This window comes from Taudactylus pleione, unplaced genomic scaffold (assembly GCF_031769625.1).
Source record: "Taudactylus pleione unplaced genomic scaffold, aTauple2 ptg000115l, whole genome shotgun sequence".
Lineage (NCBI taxonomy): Eukaryota > Metazoa > Chordata > Amphibia > Anura > Myobatrachidae > Taudactylus > Taudactylus pleione.
The window spans coordinates 1,142,905-1,161,381 of NW_028284517.1; the positions used below are offsets into that span (position 1 = coordinate 1,142,905).

At 45.5% G+C, this 18,477-nt stretch overlaps 1 protein-coding gene across 1 annotated transcript; it reads right to left on the reverse strand.

The window, feature by feature from the left end:
- Positions 1-4,557: 4,557 nt before the first annotated feature.
- UQCRH (ubiquinol-cytochrome c reductase hinge protein) lies at positions 4,558-10,077 on the reverse strand. Its single transcript, XM_088471608.1, has 4 exons — positions 9,884-10,077; positions 9,163-9,198; positions 7,204-7,365; positions 4,558-4,751 (listed from the first exon to the last, which is right to left on the reverse strand). Exons 1-4 carry the CDS (start codon positions 9,926-9,928, stop codon positions 4,719-4,721), a joined length of 276 nt encoding a protein of 91 aa, XP_088327734.1. The 5' UTR covers positions 9,929-10,077; the 3' UTR covers positions 4,558-4,718.
- Positions 10,078-18,477: the final 8,400 nt, after the last annotated feature.

An 18,477-nucleotide genomic window follows, 5' to 3' on the forward strand; every position in this document is an offset into this window, starting at 1 on the left:
AGTGATGTCAGTGGGAGTGATTTTGGCTCTGATAGAGCCAAAATCACTCCGGAGCTTGCGGTTGAAAACCTCAACCGCAGGCTCCGGCTCGCAAATTCGATGGTCGCGATGGTCTCGACCATCGCGACCATCACAATGCACGCTCGTATAGCCTGTGGGTGGTGACCCACAGCTATACGAGTGTCCAGGAGGACGCTCCATGAAAATGGAGCCCGGCCCTCATTCAGAGTGTGCGCTCTGCTCAGAGCGTACGGCTCTGAATGAGGGCCTATGTGTGTAACAGATAGAAGCTGAAATTAGCAAATACACATTGAATGCTTCAAGCTGTGTTCTATGTAAAAAAAAAAAAAAAGGACGTTTCAAATATTGCATCTTTCAATGTTCGACTGCGCACAAATATCCGCTTATTACGGTAGGCTCAACATTGGCGACTTCTCCTGGATGCATGGAAAAAGAATTGTTGGTGGCCACGATCATGTGCCATTCTGGAACAGTACATCACAGCACTGCTGCTAATTAAGTGACTGTATCTAATTTGCAAATTGCCCCTGAAGAAATCATCTGACATGATGAAATGCACCAGAAAAACCTTTGCAACATTTACACATTAATTCCACAATTCATTGGAGTGTGTGAACCAATCAGCAGTTATCCACTTACATACCCATTTCTGCATCTATCTATTCGGGACCGATGTGAACTACTGAAATATTCTCTGTAAAGTGCTGCGTGAGAAGTGTGTGCACTGCACAATGGCTTATTATTATCAATTATTTACATAGTGCACACATATTACGCTGCACTTTATAGAGAATATTTCAACCATTCACATAATATACCCTGAGACTCAGTATTATATAGAAATAGTTTATTGGTGCAAATAAGTGATCAAAACAAAAACCAACATGCAATTCAAATGATAGGAAATACTCAGAATGGAGTGTCAGAATGCAATTTATCTTTAGTTATCTTCAGGTCTGACCGAGGGGGCACCTTGTCAGTTATCAATGTTGATCTCAGATTCGATAGTCAGTTGTCAAAGCTGGTAATAATGTCCCGTAACACTTAGTGTGTCCACTATGGGAAGCATGTAATAGCCTGCGACTTGCGGCCATCGGTGAGTTTCTGGCCGATGTTTTAAAGGTCAATTATTTAAAAGGCCAAACCAGGTTGGTTTTGCCTTTTAAATGACTGCCCTTTAAAACACTGGAAAGACTTGCAGATGCCTGCATTGTGCAGACTATTACATTTACCCGGAATCTGTATGATTTACTGCTGGACCCATGCCCGGCGGTTGGAATCCCGACAGTGGCATCCCGGCAGAGGAGGAAATCCCGATCGTCCAAAGGTAAGTATTGACTAACCTATTTCTACCCCCTAGCCCCCCTTCTCCTCTAAGTGCTTAAACCTAACCCTTAGTCCCCCCCGGGGGTGCCTAAAGCTAACCTCCCCTTCCCCTAGCCTAAACCTAATCTCTCGGGGTTCCTAACCCTAAGTCCTCCACGGGAACCCTAAACCTAACCCTCCCCCCTCCAGCAGCTATCGGCGCCCGGCATCCCTTCGATCGGGATGCCAGGCGTCGGGCTCCCGGCGTATGTCTAATGACACCTGCCTTTAGACCATACATGCCGGCTATCTGGCTGCCCCTTCCGGAAGGGAGCAGCCAGATCGGCATTACTGGGGGGGCGTGGCCAGCAGACGGGGGCGGGGCCGGCAAGATGAGAAGTTTTTGCTGGCGGGGGCGGAGCCACGCGAGCGCGTCATTTTGGCCCCGCACCCGCTACACACTGCCGATATTACAGGCAGTGTGTAGCGGGGGGCGGTGCCAAAATGACGTGAATCGCGTCACTGCCCCCCTTCGCTTCCGGGAGACTTGCGGTGGGACAGGAGGGGTCGGCGGCAGCCGGGAGACTTGCCTGCCATCCCGGGAGGTCGCGAGCGGCACCCGATTTTCATGAGGCTCCCGACCAAATCGGGAGGGTAGGCAAGTATGCTTTAGACCCTTGCCGGGATATGACAGTCGGGAAGCCGGCTGTCGGGATTAGGTCCGCCAGCTTCCCGACTGCATACCCATTTACCCCTATGTGTTCAGCTAGTGCCAGACACAGACACACACAGAAAAACAGGGCCTCTCAATGTATGCCTTAAACTTAAGGGTTAGCTACAGTTGGCCATGCTCAGGATGTATGTATAGTTATAAATAGGTGTACAGCGATGTGGTAACACCTTCACTGGTCCTTACTCACACAGGATATCTGCTAGTCATGCACATATCACCATTTTCTATTTTTAACCCTATGGTTACAACCTATCACATGGACACACACACTAGGGTTAAATTATTTGTCAGCAGCCAGTTAACCTGCCAGTATGTCTTTGTCTGTCAGAGAAAATCAGAGCACTCCGAAAAATTCCACTCAAACATGGGGAGAACATACAAGCTCCATACAGATCGGAAGTGATTGGTAATTGAACTCATAACCTCAGTGCTGTGCATCAATAATGCTAACCACTAAGCCAACTGTGCCAACCTGGATTATAATAGCAGTAAGACATTTTTGTATTTCGTCAGGTGTTGGCCCAAGATATAAGTTTCTATTGAGATAACTTGAGACTGTGGCTTGGCGTCATATCTTTTTTCTTGAAAATAATCTGGATATTTATTAACATCAGAAGAATATGGTGCCATGTGATAACATGATTTTCACTGTTAGTTTTAAAAATGTATTTGATATTTTACATATTTAATGTTCTTAAAGGGTTTTGTTATGCAGTTTTAGTAAATTGATGTTTACATAATCACGGATAACTATTATTGTTTATTAGATTGTAGCGTGTGATTCTGTTTTGTATGTTTACCTTTTGAGGCTGGCTACCTGATCACAGCAACTTTTGATCTATCTAATACATTTTATTAGAATTATTATATGAGAATACTCTATTCCAGCTCCTATGGTGTTTTTCCTTTTGTAGTTAGTAACACATTTTTAACAGTTTAATAGATTTTATTTGAAAGTAACTGTGAGAGCTTTTGCTACCAGTGATCATACACATCTCACCCATTGCTTTGTGTGAGGTAAAGGTAATATTGCACTGTGTTACTCTTTAAGAAAGAGACATTATAGGATATAATAAGATGTTAAACTGTAAGAATAAATACAATAGAGGGGAATTCAATTCAACGCAATGTAATGCCCGGCTGCGTACATATCGGCCTTATACGGTAGGGTCGACATCGCAAAACCTGCAGGCGTGATGTGCCCCCCGAAACAGGACATCACATCCTTTACGCTGAAATGAATTCCCCCCAGTCAGGCTAAAGTAAAATCAGATCTTTATTGATTAGAAATGCTGGATTACAAAAAGGAAACACAGGAGCGTATTTTAAAACACTAAAATGTCTCAAACACATGTTATCTATATTTAATTTCCCTGGATTTTATCACATTTGCTGCTAATTAACTAATAAAATGTATATTTTATTATGATTTTCAGTTGCAGTGCATCAGATGTAAAGATAACTTTCTTCCCCGATAGCCCATTTCATGTGTAATAACAAATACTTTGCATAATGTCCACTACAAGCAGATGACCAGTTACTGAGCAGGATTATTCCCTTGTCCGACCTGGGCAGGTGGCAGTGTGAAAGTGCATCCAGGGTCCTGCTAAAAGTAGCAGAGAACCAGATCACCGGCACTTGGGAGATGTAATCTCCAAGCACCAGCTAAGTGATGGCATGGCAATAACCCGGGTCCAGCCTGAGGTGTGAACTCGGCTTGAAACAAATGGGCCTGATTCAGCAGTGAACGCAAGTTCACTGCTGATCGCAGGTTCCCGATTATTCTGCGATGGTGCAGAAAGGGTCCTGTGTCGTCGTATGCAAACCCCTTGAATGCCTCTGCCTGATTGACAGGCAGAGGCATTTAATGGGCGATGCGGTGGTGGGGGTCAACCGATGTTCCAGACACAGGGGCGTGTACGTCCCTTTTCCCCAGGAGTGGCTAGCCCAGGATCTGTGTTGATCAACGCAATGTCCTGGGTTCGCAAGCTGGCCAGCCTGAGTAAGCTGAGGCTTACTCAGCTGGCCAGAGGCCCGGCACCGTTCACCATCACGACCATCGACGGTGATCCCAGCCTGCGACCTCCGTCGCAATACTGGGATCACACATACAGCCGGGGGTGTCATACACCTCCTGCTGCATTTGCATTATTGCAAGGATCGCAATTGCAAAGCTGCCTGCGTGCATACATCATATCTATAGCCTGCGTGCATACATCATTTCTATAGCAGATTTGCAATTACGATCCTTCCTGAATCAGGCCCAATGTTCAATAACCTGGGTTGGACCAGAGTTTTCGGCGTGAAAGGGAATGATCACCTGTTTATGTACTTTTCCTGCCAATAATAATAAGAATTAAAAAAAAAATGTACCCCTACTGCTAGGTGTGCCATAGTGTACTCTAAGGGACCCAACACATTGTCACTTCGGAAGAGAGATAATTTCACAATAACTTCACACATCAACCAAAATATAATAATAAAAAAAAGATTTTCACTTTCAAGTAAACACGTCACGTTTATTGATGAGAACTGAAGATACTGAGCAGTCAATGTTCCCTCCGCGGAGAACATGGGTTAATGCACGGACAGCACATTCAGGAGATACAATCCATAGGATGATTTGCAGAAGCCAGGAGGAAGGGGAGAGACTATGAATCTACTTCAGGTTTTTGAAGAGTTTATGAGCCACCTAAAACAGAGAGAAGGGAATAATTAGCTTTCATATTAAGGGATTCTCTATTTCAGAGGTAGACAACCTGTGGCACTCCAGCACTGTACACATCCCAAAATGTCCTGCTACAGTTTTGTTGTTAGAGCCTGCTAAAACTGGCAAGGCATGCTGGAATGTGTAGTCCAACAGGTTGCCTATAGCTGCTTTATTTCACACATTATTATTATCATCCTTTATTTATATGGCACCACTAAAGTTCCGCAGCGCCTTACACAGTACATAAATGAGCACACAAGAAAAACAGTTAAAAGTAATATAAAACAATACAGGACAAGGACATGGCTTATACACATAGCTGCATAACACAAGCAGCAGGACATGAGCAACCAGGTGTTAGGTGCCATTGTGGGGAGTTAGGAGTAAATGATGGTATAAGTAGGGGGAGGAGAAGCACATGAGGGATGAGGGCCCTGCTCGTGAGAGCTTACATTCTAAAGGGGATAAGCAGACAGACAGGGGTGACACAGATGGGGTAGATAGTGAGGGAGGAGCATGGAGCAGTGGGTTAGGATGTGTGTGCTTTGGAATGTGTGTGTATAAGATGACCTGATGTTATGTCAAAATTAAGTCCTTCATTCATCTATCTCTAAGACAGAAAATAGATTTTAATTATGTGTTATTTACATGAGAGATGTACAAAATGAAGTAGTAGCACTTTAATTATTGTGTGTTACATTTTAGCATCTAAATACAGCCTGATAAAAATGCAGCTATTATGGGACTGTCCCGCCATCCTAATACAGTAGTGACTACTTTAGTCCCAGCTGCTGGGTGCTATGCCATGCTCCTATCACTGGGTGCATCTCACATGCTAGAACCACCCACAAATGGGTGCAGCCATGCCCATCCTGATGTGGTCCCACAGGATGCTAAAGTACCCAGTCCCAGAATTTCTCTTGGCAGCCCTGGAGGTGACAGGCAGAACCACGTGGGCATAGTGGTGGGGTAACAAAGCCATGGAGGGAGGGAGGTGGCTGAGAGTGGAGGAACAGGAAAGGTGGGAAGAACCACGTGGGCATAGTGGTGGTGTAACAAGGCCATGGAGGGGGGGAGGTGGCTGAGAGGGGAGGAACAGGAAAGGTGGGAAGAACCACGTGGGCATAGTGGTGGTGTAACAAGGCCATGGAGGGGGGGAGGTGGCTGAGAGGGGAGGAACAGGAAAGGTGGGGAAAGAAGCAGAGGGTTGGAAGGGAGAGTGATGAGAGAAAAAAAAAAAGGGAAATCAGCAAGTGGAGGAGACGAGGGGGAGGATGGGGGGTGGATACAGTAGAGGATTATTTGGGCACTGAATATGGGGGTGTTTAAAGTAAGGGTGTTCATGCTGTGGACGAGGTAATAAGTGAGATGAGAACTGGAGTGGAGGCTGTGTGATATAGAGACTGTGTGGATAAAAGTTGTTAAATGTTAAAAAATAGAGATAAAAGAACAGTACTGCTAATGTATGAGTGCAGCTCCAAAAGTGATATATAAAGAGAGGTATGTAAGTAGTGGGTGCAGGAATTAGTTATTAAACAAATGATTAAAGTGGACAGATGTGACGCAATGGGAAAAGGCAATACAAACAAGCATTTATGTAGTATGAGGGGAAAATTACAATGTACCGAGCCAATCCAATCCAAAGTGTTATGATAAACAAAGATCAATCAACCATAGCAGCACACAGATAGGGGAGTACTTGCAATGTCCAAGCAGTGAGTGCAGTAAGGAGATTCCTGGATATTCTTAAAGCAGAAGATGGTGATTTTGGTAATTCACCTAAATATGTTCCTTGTTGTCATTCAGAAATTGTTCTTGTTTTGAGGCTGTTTTCCCTCAGTTTTCCTCCACTTTAACTCCGACTTAGTTATCAAATTGTAATTACACTTATAATCTAACACTTTGAATCTAATACAGCCTACGTCTATGCAGCCTTAGTGAGCACTAATAACTAAAGTTACAAACATGTCTCTGTGTGCTCACTCACATAAAAGGAAATTTCAGAAGGCAAATTTAGGACACTAACATTTACTGCCAATTTTTATAGTTGTTTAATTTTAAATAATTTTAATCCCAGAAAATACTTTCTAATAATGGGAACCTAAACAGTCGATTTAGAATGTAAGCTCTTCAAAGCAGCGGTGGAAACCTCTGATCACCCATTTAATAAATGTTGAGCACCTTAAATATAACCTGACAACAATATGGTTCCATGTAGCTACATGCAGGAATTCCCCAGTTGTGAAATGCTAGGATATAATGAAACAGCATCCTATGAAACAGAAAAGTTCGGCACGGAACTACCACACTCATGTATGATACATGCATACCCACACACATACCAGTGCAGCCCCCCTTGTCCCAACCAGCATCTGCTGTAAAGTTAAACTTCCCAGTAAAGTGCAGCATAGGTGGAGAATGATCGTAGACTTACACAGTGGTCCCTGGCATGTAGGAAGTCAAAGAGTTCTTCTGTGCACTCCTCTAATGTGTGCGAGCGTGAGTTCACACGGGTCTCACACAGGTCCAGCGTTTCACGGGCCTTCACGCAGCTCTCACTCTTTTCACAATGCTCTCTGACTGTTGTTAGGGGGTCCTGGGGAAACCAGGAGAGAATATTTAATGTACAGGAGGCCAATCATTCACCCGCTCACCCTCGCTACAATGTCCCAATAATGAGTGTCAATGCCACAGAGTGAATGGGCATATAGTATTACAGGGTTTACCTAGTCACCCCCCCCCCCCGTTATCTCCCCCAAACACTGACCGCGACACTCGCATTGTGAATGGAGTCTCCGTGCCTACTAAATCACAAAGCAACTGTGGCGCCTGCGCAGTGCGACTTACATGCGCAATGGCAAATAATCACTCGATCTGCATAAATATTGGCATTGCATCCGCTGCTGAATCAGACCTGACTGTCTGGCTCATTTCTGCTCCAACCATGGTTGTTCTGTGTAAGACACGGCTACGTCTGCCCATGGGCGCCAAGAGGGAAGGAAGGGGGATCAGGTACTAATTACCCAGGCCCGGGCTTGATGGCAAGGCCCCGATCCACCCCCTCCCTTACCTGTCAGCAGCCTTCGTCTCCCCAGTCCAGCACACATTGCTGTGTGCTGGGCTCTGGTGGCTCCAGGGAGGCTACTGCCGCTGATCAGTGGCAAAAGTCTTTGTGTGTATGTGTGGGGGGGGGGGGCTATCACACTGATTGGCGATAACCCTTCCCCCTCAATCTGCCACTCGCTGAGGGGCACACTGCACCCCAATATGGAGCAAATACTATTTTTCCTGTGTTTTTTTTTTTTGTAAGGAGGCGTGGCCTCTCTAGATGGCCTTACATCAAATGAACCCGGCCTTGGGCACAACTCTCTATGGCCCTGCTTCTGCCATCTAATGCTGGGTACACACTAGACGATATGTCGTCTAGCCCCGCAGATCGGAGCGACATATCGGGTACATCGTCTGGTGCAGTAGTTCTCAAACTGTGGCCTCAAGACCCCACACAGTTAACGTTTTCCAGGTCACCCAGCAGGAGCACAGGTGTAGTCATTACTCACTGACATTTTAAAAGATCCACAGGTGGAGCTAATTATTTCACTTGTAATTCTGTGAGGAAACCTGGAAAACATGCACTGTTTGGGGTCCTGAGGACCGAGTTTGAGAACCTGTGGTCTAGTGTGTACATATCATATGCACGCTCGCATTGGAGTCCCCCCTTTCACACTACAGTGTCTACCCGGGAAATTCCCAGGTAGACTCCTTTCAGACAATAGCAGGGTTTTTCTGCTTACCTGCCTCTTCTCTGCAGTCTGCTCCTCCTAGCCTATCCCCTCTCTGGTTGATGATGATGTCATCATTCAGCAGCCAAAAGCCGGCCAATCATAATGCAGTTTTTTTTTTTTTTATTATCATAATTTTTTTAACATTTATTTTAATTCCCTGGTGGTCCAGCGGGAGTGCGGGCGGCCCGCTGTGGCACAGCTAGCAGGTGCTGGGGAGCAGCAGCGCTGAGCATCCTATAGGACGCTCTGCGCTGTCAGCTACATGCAAAAGCTGCTTGGTGATGTCCGGGAGTAGTAAATTCCCGGGTAGCACCATTCAGACAGAAGCAGGGTAATTTCCGGGGAAAAACCCTGGTCGATTGCAGGGGCGGCTACCCGGGAACGTGTTCCCGGGTAGGTACCTTTCACACAGACATGAGACCCGGGAATTTTGGCCGAGGCAGGCCAAAATCCCGGGAATCTCAGTATGTCTGAAAGGGGTATCAGTAAGACAGCTGTGCATGAAGGAGATGCTGCAATAGTAGTTAATGAAAGCAGAGCACTGATCACTGGGTTAAAGCAGCTGTTCCCTCTGCACTAGCCTGTCTATTGGGTCCAGCTTCTCCACTTACCACCAGATCTGCCTCTTCCTCCTCCTCTTCTTCCTCCTGTAATGAAAGAAAATGGTTGGTAATATGGGAGAAGAGCAAATGCAGCAGCATTGTACGCAGAGTGATCCCCCTGCAAAGACGCCATAATGAATAGCGGATAATAGAGATGAGCAACACCATACAACACATTAACCTTGATAGATCTTATTTCCAAACCCTGGTCCGGAGAACGGGAACATCCTAGAACATATGAAGCCTGACACAGATGCCCACCAGGTGGCATAATGGTGGGTCTTGTTAATTATACAGGCACCACCCACCTGTCGTGCCAAAAAGCCTTTGAACACTGTTGCTGAACAGAAATATGAAAAGCAGCTATAGCCAGAGCAGTGCTATGCTAACATGGGAGGAACCAGGGAGTGTGCGGGGTCCCGGGAAGAACTGCATAGTCCCCATGCTCATCACAGAGATAGGGACTGATCAGGGAAGAATAGTAACCGGGCATACCTCTTACTCAGCATAACTGAATTCCCGAATTTAGGAAAATCCAAATAATTTGTGGAGCCCTATCAATTAACAAGTGCTGTAAAAACACCTGGGGAGGGTGATCACCACTGGTACATCCTCCAACAAACAACATCATCAAACCTCTGTCACAGCAGTGACACCTCTATAGGGATTATCTATCTATATTTTCTCACACACATGCATTGTATGTAACTCGCTTATACACATCTCTCACCTCCTCAGGCTCCCCGGCAAATACCTTCTCCATCTCCAACACCATGATCTCACCCGGAGCCGCTACTTGGAAGGACAAATGGGGTCAGCGACAGGAAGTAAGCCACGTAGCCACGCCCCAGCCAGGGAAACCCACTGTCTCACCGGACCTGACGGTGTGGGATCTGTCAGTGGTGTATGCTGCGCGCCATTTTACCTGCTACTACGATGCACTTTAGATACAGTGAAGTTGTCTCCAGCAAAATGGCGACGATAGGAGAAGACTACTTGTTGGTTGTAGCTCGGGTGCGTCTCTATTCGTCACGTGGCCTATATGCAATGCGCCAATGAGTGCGAGGAACGCCGCGGTGCCGGCTCATGCTGAGTTCTGACAGCGTTACTCCTACTAGTTTATTGGACCCGGACACTTAAGTCTCCGCCCCGTCCCGCCCTCTACTTTGACCTGCACCGCCCCCTCTGTTCTGCCCTCACACCTTTCGCTGCTCCTTCATGAGTCATGATGACCCCAAATTCCCCATTGCAGTCCTCTAGTCCCGTATCACACATTACCTAGTAATACTAATGTAGTTAATACTAGGCACTGATACAGTGGTTGAGCTTATTGCCCCTCCGTAAAGGGCATCTAGATAGTTACTACCCTGATGAAGTGTAGTGGTGTCGAACTCAGGCACTTCAGCTGCAGTGGAACTACACATCCCAGCATGCACTGCAGGGGCAAACGCAGGATTTTTAGGGGGGGGGGGGTTCCATTTGTGTGTATATATATATATATATATATATATATATATATATATATTATATATACATATATATATATATACATACATATACACACACATTAAATATATATATTCACATATATATATATATACACACACACACACACACACATTTTTATATATATATATATATACATACACACATGTATGCATCATATATATATATAAAACACTGTGTGTATGTGAGAGAGGAGTACTGTGTTGTTGACGCAGAAAGAGGAGTGCTGTGCAGCCGGGTGTACTGACCTTCCTTCCTTACTGTACCGGTATGTCTGTTCAACCATCTTCTAAGCGCGGGGGGTGGCGTGGTGCAACTGCTGCCCTTGTGTGAGCCAGACTCCCTGTGGTCACCGTGCTGCGCTCCGCCCACCGGGTCTCAAGCTCCAACAGTGAGTGGCTACGTGAGGCCGTCGCTCCGGATCCAGTCTGGGAGCAGGGGAAGACTGTGTGCGGGCCTCGCTGCTGCTGCTCAGGGGCAGTGGGCGGGGCCTGACGAGTCCCGGGAGGAGGCGGCGTGGGCCAGCCAGTGTCTGTCTGGCTGGACGGAGCTGCCTGCTGGCTGAGAAGACACAGCGCGGTGGGGACTGATTAAGGAGATGGCACCAGCGATTGGCTGTTGCGGCGCTCTGCGCGTAGCACAGCCATACACTGCAGGACCCGGTCAGCGTATTTTGCAATCACTGGGTTTGTCAGGGGGGGTTTCTGGGTACTCAGAAACCCCCCCTGCGTGCGCTAGTGCCCTGACAGAGTTTTGCTATTAGGGCATGCTAAAACTGTGGCAGGGCATGCTGGGATTTGTAGTCCCACGGCCGCTGGAGGGCCCGAGTTTGACACCACTGATGTAGTGTAATACGTAGAATTAATCACATTATAGTATAGTTATCAGTGCATACTATTACACTACATTGTATTATATCAGTGCATAGTATTACATTACATTATATTGTACTGTAAAAGTGAATAGTATTCTGCTACATAATTTTTGACATGGAGACCAACCCATCAATCCCACCACATCCCACTCACAACAAACAATAATACAATGTTTACATTTTCTACACTCATAAGACCTCTTCTCAATGCTTTAATATCACAGGCTAATCTAGGACATTGATATACATGTGATGATATATCTTGGACAAATTAGTAAAAGGGAGTCCAGATATGGAAGATGTAAATTATAGAATTGGATGATGATCAACCTGAAGCTTGTATTGATATAACGGTTGGGTGTTGACCTAAGAAATAGGGGAAGGGGAAGTGTGCGTGTGTAATGCCAGTCAGCATGTCCACACCCAAGGTCACCCAGCATCTACGTGCCACCCACCTGTATTCCGGCAGACTACTAAGTCCAAATACGACAGGGCGTGTTTGCATCCCACTATTGTCAATAGCCCAAACCACCTTATAAACACCATACTACAAATCGTTTAGTTTCACAGATTCATTTAGACCTAAAGGGCTCAAGATTCTCATCTTATGGTGCATACACATGGTCAGATTTTCTGTCAGATCTGAACGATAACGATTGTAAAAATCGTTCAATCAACCATATCTGAAGGGAAATCTGACATGTGACTGCAACGATGAACGATGCGCGTTCCCATTTGTCAGATAACGATATCTGACATCTGATGTGTTTGCAGTCAGATTTGGACGATTCCATTCATTTTAATCGTTCAAATCATTGGTAAAATCGTTCATCTGACATGTGTACGTGTGTATGCACCATTATATATATCGAGAAAGCTTCCTTTCTGCATAGGGTGGTAAACCTATCGCCCCCTCTTTGTGTCATTTTGATTTGCTCAATGGCTTTCACGGTAATGTTTTGTAGAGTACCCCTACTGCAGCCCAATACATGTCTAGGGAGACTATGATTAACACCATTTTGGATGTTTCTTCGATGTTCTAGAAACCTTTCGTTTAGTGTGTGGGGGTAATGGGCACCACGCTCAACAAGATATATGACATAAACTGAGGAACAGTTTATGGAACTCTCAATTTCAAACCGGTCTTTGGAGATGAACAATGAAAATTGTGTGGCTTTCCTAGGTGTATGTTTGCATGTAATACACCTGTTCCTTCCCCACCTGAAGAAGTCCTTTGGTGTTTCAGGTAATTTCCATACATTATCATCTTAATATTTTGTGTTTTGCTTTTAAATAAACTGGGGGCCAGCTTTTGTTTGAAATTTTGTGATTTACGATAGACTATTTTTATTTTATTGTTTTAAATGAGTCCCCAATATTTTATCTGTTTTTTAAAATAGTGACATTTTTGTTTAGAATATTTTTAATTTCCATATTATGTGTATTGTATTGTGTTATAAAGGACATATTAAAGTCCTCATTTCTCTTTTTCTTTGTTTGTTTGGGGGGGGGCTTTAATCAACAAATTATTTTCATAAGTCTCACGCCATCCATTGCCTTTTTAAGTATTCTTTCTGGATATCTCTGTTCGAGAAAGAAGTACAAAGAATTTCTGCTTGTTTTTCAAACCCAGGGCCTGATTCTGACCCGCTCGCAAGCGGGTCGATGGTGCCGAAGTGCGCATGCGCACGACGGAGGGAGCTCCGTCGTGCGCATGCGCGAGACCCGGTGAGCGACGAGGAAGCCGTCGCTCGGGGTCTCGCACCAAAGGGGGCGTGCTGTCGATGGTGAGTGACAGCACGCCCCCTTTGGTGGGCGTGGCTGCCAGACGGAGGCGTTCCCATGGGAACGCCTACCGTCTGAGTCCGGCCCTGATTCAGAGCGAGCGCTCTGGTCAGAGTGTTCGTCTCTGAATAAGGCCCTCAGTCTCATCTGAACAATTTTTTTTTATTCTCATAAACTGGCTTTTTGGAATATTGTTTTTCCACACCTGGTGGTGACTACTTTTGTAGTTCAGGAAATCGTTCATATCTACCTTTTTGAAAAAAGTCTCTGTAAATATCTTGTTTCCCTTGACCGAGAGTGCAACGTCCAAAAATTCAATCTTATAATTATTATATGTGCTCATGAAGGTTAAACCATACAAGTACCTAGCCGGCTGTGGATCCTGAATACCTGTTGGTGAACATACCATCTACTGTTCCTAAAGGACTGTTTGATGCAAGTTTTTTCCTGAGATCTGGTAATTGTTACCTATTCAGCTGTTGGGGGATTCATCAGTCCATGTCATTTTGGTTGTTTGTATTATGTTTTAATATTGGATCATTAAATTGTGTTACACTATATATACCCCTTTCTATTTTTTCTTGGGGGTTCATGACGACTGACCATTGAAAAGATCGGACCAAGAATCCTATTCTTTTGAGGACTACCATATAAAAAAAAGGAATTAAGTCTAACATCATTTACCTTTTGAATGACATTCACTATTTTATTTATGTGATTGCGCTGGTGAGCTGTGTCTATTCTATTTTTTTTGCATATTCTGTTTGGTGGAGGTGAGGAGAACTCCTTTAGACACAGAATACCTTAGCTGCTCTGATCACACTTTGCGCACTCTAGTCTCTTCACACACTGTTTCTAAACCATACAAGTGTTTAATAATTGAACAAAATGTGTGATAGAATTCCAGTGGCAAACGCAGGATTTCTAGAGGGGGGTTTCCAAATGCTTGAGTTTAGAGCGAGTGTGGCCAGTCCATGAAGAGGGCATAATTAGTACTTAAACAGCTTTAATATGCGTCATACATGGTGTATTGTGTGTGATAATTCCAGCTTATACAGGACCAGCGATCACAGTAACCCATTATATGCAGCAGTAGGGCCATTCTAGAAAAATAGACAAGCAGGTGGATCGGCGCTAGATACACATGTAATACCAAGTAGTATAAATTGTTTAATAAAAAATACAATAATAAGTAAAATAGCAATGACAAATGCAAATGATTACAAATAATGACAAATAATTAATGCTCTGACCATAAGCTAAGAATGATATGCATGACTGCTATATAATCAACCTCCACATGGATACACTGAACCAAATGGTGCAACAAATGTATCATAAGTTGGGAAATGAAATCTCGCTGCAGCGTGCACTGGAGTCACATTAATAAAAAGTCATGCGAAGTGTGAATCACTGTGCTGATATGTTTGTTGATGAATCAACGGTATTGATACCCAGATGTCAAAGGTCCCATGAGTAGTATGGGCTGGTGGTATAGTGATGTGACACTAACCGTAGGTGTGATAGGGCTGACAATAGTTCCAAAACTGAAATGCGCTGTGAGCACTGTACCTGTACACTGGTGGGTGTAAATGTTCACCTGGCTCCCGGCGTGGCTGATCAATTCTCCGAAACAAAGCCGCGTGATCAGCTGGGATGTGAGTGGCTGGAGAGTGCCGTGGATGTGTGGGTGATCCCAGTGCAGGCACAGGTCCGCATACAGGTGGATGACTGGCGAATCCTAGCGTCCAGCGGGGTAGCGCTGTGCCTCACCGGTAAGTGTGTTGGCTGTCAGTGCCCAGCAATGTATCCGATGACTCCAGAAGAATGATGTAACGTCAGACCTGGCTGACCAGGCTGATTCGCGGTGGGAGACAGCCACAAAGAAAGTGGGTCCCGGTGTGGGTACTGGGCAATCCGCAAGGCAGAATCCGTTGATGCAGGGTATCTGAGACTGGTAGACCAGGCAGCAGTGTTCAAGTGATGTGGAGGGAGATATCTGTAGTCCTTTAACGCGTTTCACTGCAAACAGCAGCTTTATAAAAAAGGTAGGGCCATCCTGCCTGAGCTGAATGTATTTATTTTAGATGTGTGCACCATTCCAGAGCATTGGAGCAAGTTCAGGAGCCTGGAGGAGCAGCAGAAGAACATAGCACTGCCCTGGACATATATGTACATATTGGGCTCTATAGCAGTGCATCCCAAACAGTACATGTTTTTCAGATATCCAAGTTGGTGCACAGGTTATTTATCACTGGCTGATACATGTAAAAAGATCCACAGGTGGTGCTAATTATTTCATTTGTGATACTGAGAATAAAATGCAGCACTAGTGTAATTCTATTATATTACTATTTCTATTGTGGTCACAGTGTGGGCTGGGGAGGGGGATCTCCAGGCAGATGGAAACCCCCCCTACATTTGCCTAAGAATTCCCATCCCAAATAAAAAAAATAAGTAATCAATATATCTGGCATAGAGGACCAGATACGCACCAAAATTGCCCCCCCATCATATAGGTTGGCGAAACTTGTTGCGAACCTTGGCCCTCATTCAGACCCGCTCGCAAGCGCTATGTGCTCGCAAGCGGGTTGATGGTGGGGCACTGCGCACGCGCCACGCGTGCCGTGCGCAAGCCCTGTAGCGAGTGAGAAATTCACTCGCTCCGGGGCTCGCTACAAACGGGGCGGCTGTCGATGTTGATCGACAACTCGCCCCGTTTTGTAGGCGGGGAGGGGGGGTGGCTGGACAAATGGAGGCGTTCCTGAAGGAAAGACTGCCATTTGTGGGCGGCCCTACTGACATCACTCGTGATGTCAGTAGTGAGCTTCCGGCTCTATTAGAGCAGGAAGCTCACTGGGGCTTGCGGCAGACGAGACCCTACCACAAGGGTCTCGTCGCAAGCCCGATGGTCGTGACCATCGCGACCATCACCTGGCCGCTCGCAAAAAAACGTTCGCCCTCATTCAGAGCGAGCGCTCGCTTTTTGCGAGTGGCTCTGAATGAGGGCCCTGGTCTCCATGGCAGTCCCCCATGTCTGCAGATAATACTGTGAATTAAAAATAAAGTACTTGTGCTCCAAAATACATTTGATACCCATCAGAACAAAATCAAATAGTCTCTGGTCTATGGGCCAGATTCAGTGCCTGATTCAGACCCGCTCGCAAGCGGGTCGATGGTGGGGCACTGCACACGTGCCGTGTGCATGCGCAAGCCCCGTAATGAGTGAGAAATTCACACTGCTCCAGGGCTCGCTACAAATGGGGCGGCTGTCGATGTTGATCGACAGCTCACCCCGTTTTGTAGGCGGGGAGGGGGGGTGGCTGGGCAAACGGAGGCGTTCCTGAAGGAACGCCTGCCGTTTGTGGGTGGCCCTACTGACATCACTCGTGATGTCAGTAGTGAGCTTCCTGCTCTATTAGAGCAGGAAGCTCACTGGGGCTTGCGGGAACGAGACCCTACCACAAGGGTCTCGTCGCAAGCCCGATGGTCGCGACCATCGCCTGACCGCTTGCAAAAGCTGTGGGTGGTCACCCACAGCTTAGCGAGCGGCCAGGAGGCCGGGTAAAAAAAAAAAGCGGCCGCCCTGATTCAGAGCGAGTGCTCGCTTTTTGCGAGCGCCTCTGAATCAGGCCATCAGTACGGATCGCAACTGCGATCGCAATAGCGATTACGCACACAGTCTCATTGCGAAGATATGCTAATGATTGCAACCGCAATGCCATATGCAGCCTAACATAAGGACTCCCACCTTACCTTACACACATCCGTAATACTTAGCAAGATTGCAAGCCTCCCGCACACTTGCACAAGGTCTGACCTTACTCAGGAATTGCTAACCTCAACGCATGCAGTGCAAGCCCAAGCTGCGTATAGCATCTCAGTGGCTAATTTATGTACGCCCCTGCAACAGCGTTCAAACGCACTGGCACGTCTGTGTTTCGCCGGCCACCCCTGCGTCGCCACCCCCCAAACGGTACTTCCTGTCAATCACTCCGCGGTGGGTCTGCATAGTCACTGTGATCGCAACCCCGATCGCAGTGGAGTGTCCGCACACGCGCACTTCAATGCATGTGCAGAAGGCAACAATCGGCCAATTGCGTGCATAATCGCAGTTACGATTGTTGCTGAATCAGGTCCTATGTCCGGATCTCAATCTACATAGTATTTTATCGTGGAAATCCCTTTATCATGTGGGATGTTGGAGTACAGAGACTCCACGTCACTGGACATGACTACATGGTTTTGTAGTTGTGCATCTTCAAAATATGAAAGGTTTGATGTAATCGAAAATAATCCCAGATATTATGGGTCGTCCCGGTGGTGCCGGTGGTGATATGAGGTACTTATGTATTTTTGGTAGATAATAAAAGGTTGGAGTTATCGGATACATTATAAATAAAAAATCATATATGTCTTTGACGATTGCACTCTCGTCAAGGGCTCCACTGAGAAACTCTTTATACTGTTTCTGATAATTTGTAGTAGGGTTAAATGGAAGTATGGAGTAAAATGAGTATCAATAAGCTGTCTATTAGCCTCTGTAAGATAGTCACAAGTATTTAAAATTACCACCCCCCCCCCCTTGTCAGCCATCTTTATGATGATATTAGGGTCCCCATTTAATGTTTTGAGGACCCTCCGTTCATCACAATTACGGTTAGCCCTAAGGGGGTCTTTTTCTACTTTCAAGCTAATGTTTTTGAAGTCATACGTAGTGACTTGATAGATCCCTTCTAAGCTTGCGCCACGATATTGTAGTGGGTAGAATTCTGACTGAAATTATAATTATGTTGGAAATCATCAATTCTATTTCTTTGTTCTCCATTTTGACTCTCTTGTTCGAGACTTTTTAGAATATTGATGGATTCCCTGTCAATCTCATCCAGAACAATAGGTGTTACTTCTAATTTCTTGTTTTTTATAGAGCGAAGCATCTCTTTCTACTTAAATTACTTATATTTTTATTTAAATCAACAAATAAAGTATACAGCTTTGGTTTACTTGCTGGAGCGTATTTTGAGTAATCTTAATTCAGTATCATTTAGCGGTTTTTGAGGATAGATTAAATATGACCCTAGCTTTATTATTTAATTTGGACAAGAACTTTTTTGTTTTCACAGGATTCTAATTTGTTTGTTTTTCACAGGATTCTAATT

Bases quoted from the DNA above. Each gene is read 5' to 3' on its own strand.
- UQCRH (XM_088471608.1), bottom strand. From the start codon at position 9,928: ATGGTGTTGGAGATGGAGAAGGTATTTGCCGGGGAGCCTGAGGAG. The intron at 9,199-9,883 runs GTGAGAGATGTG...CTTTCATTACAG, and splicing joins TTGCCGGGGAGCCTGAGGAG to GAGGAAGAAGAGGAGGAGGA. The intron at 7,366-9,162 runs GTAAGTGGAGAA...TGGTTTCCCCAG, and splicing joins AGGAAGAGGCAGATCTGGTG to GACCCCCTAACAACAGTCAG.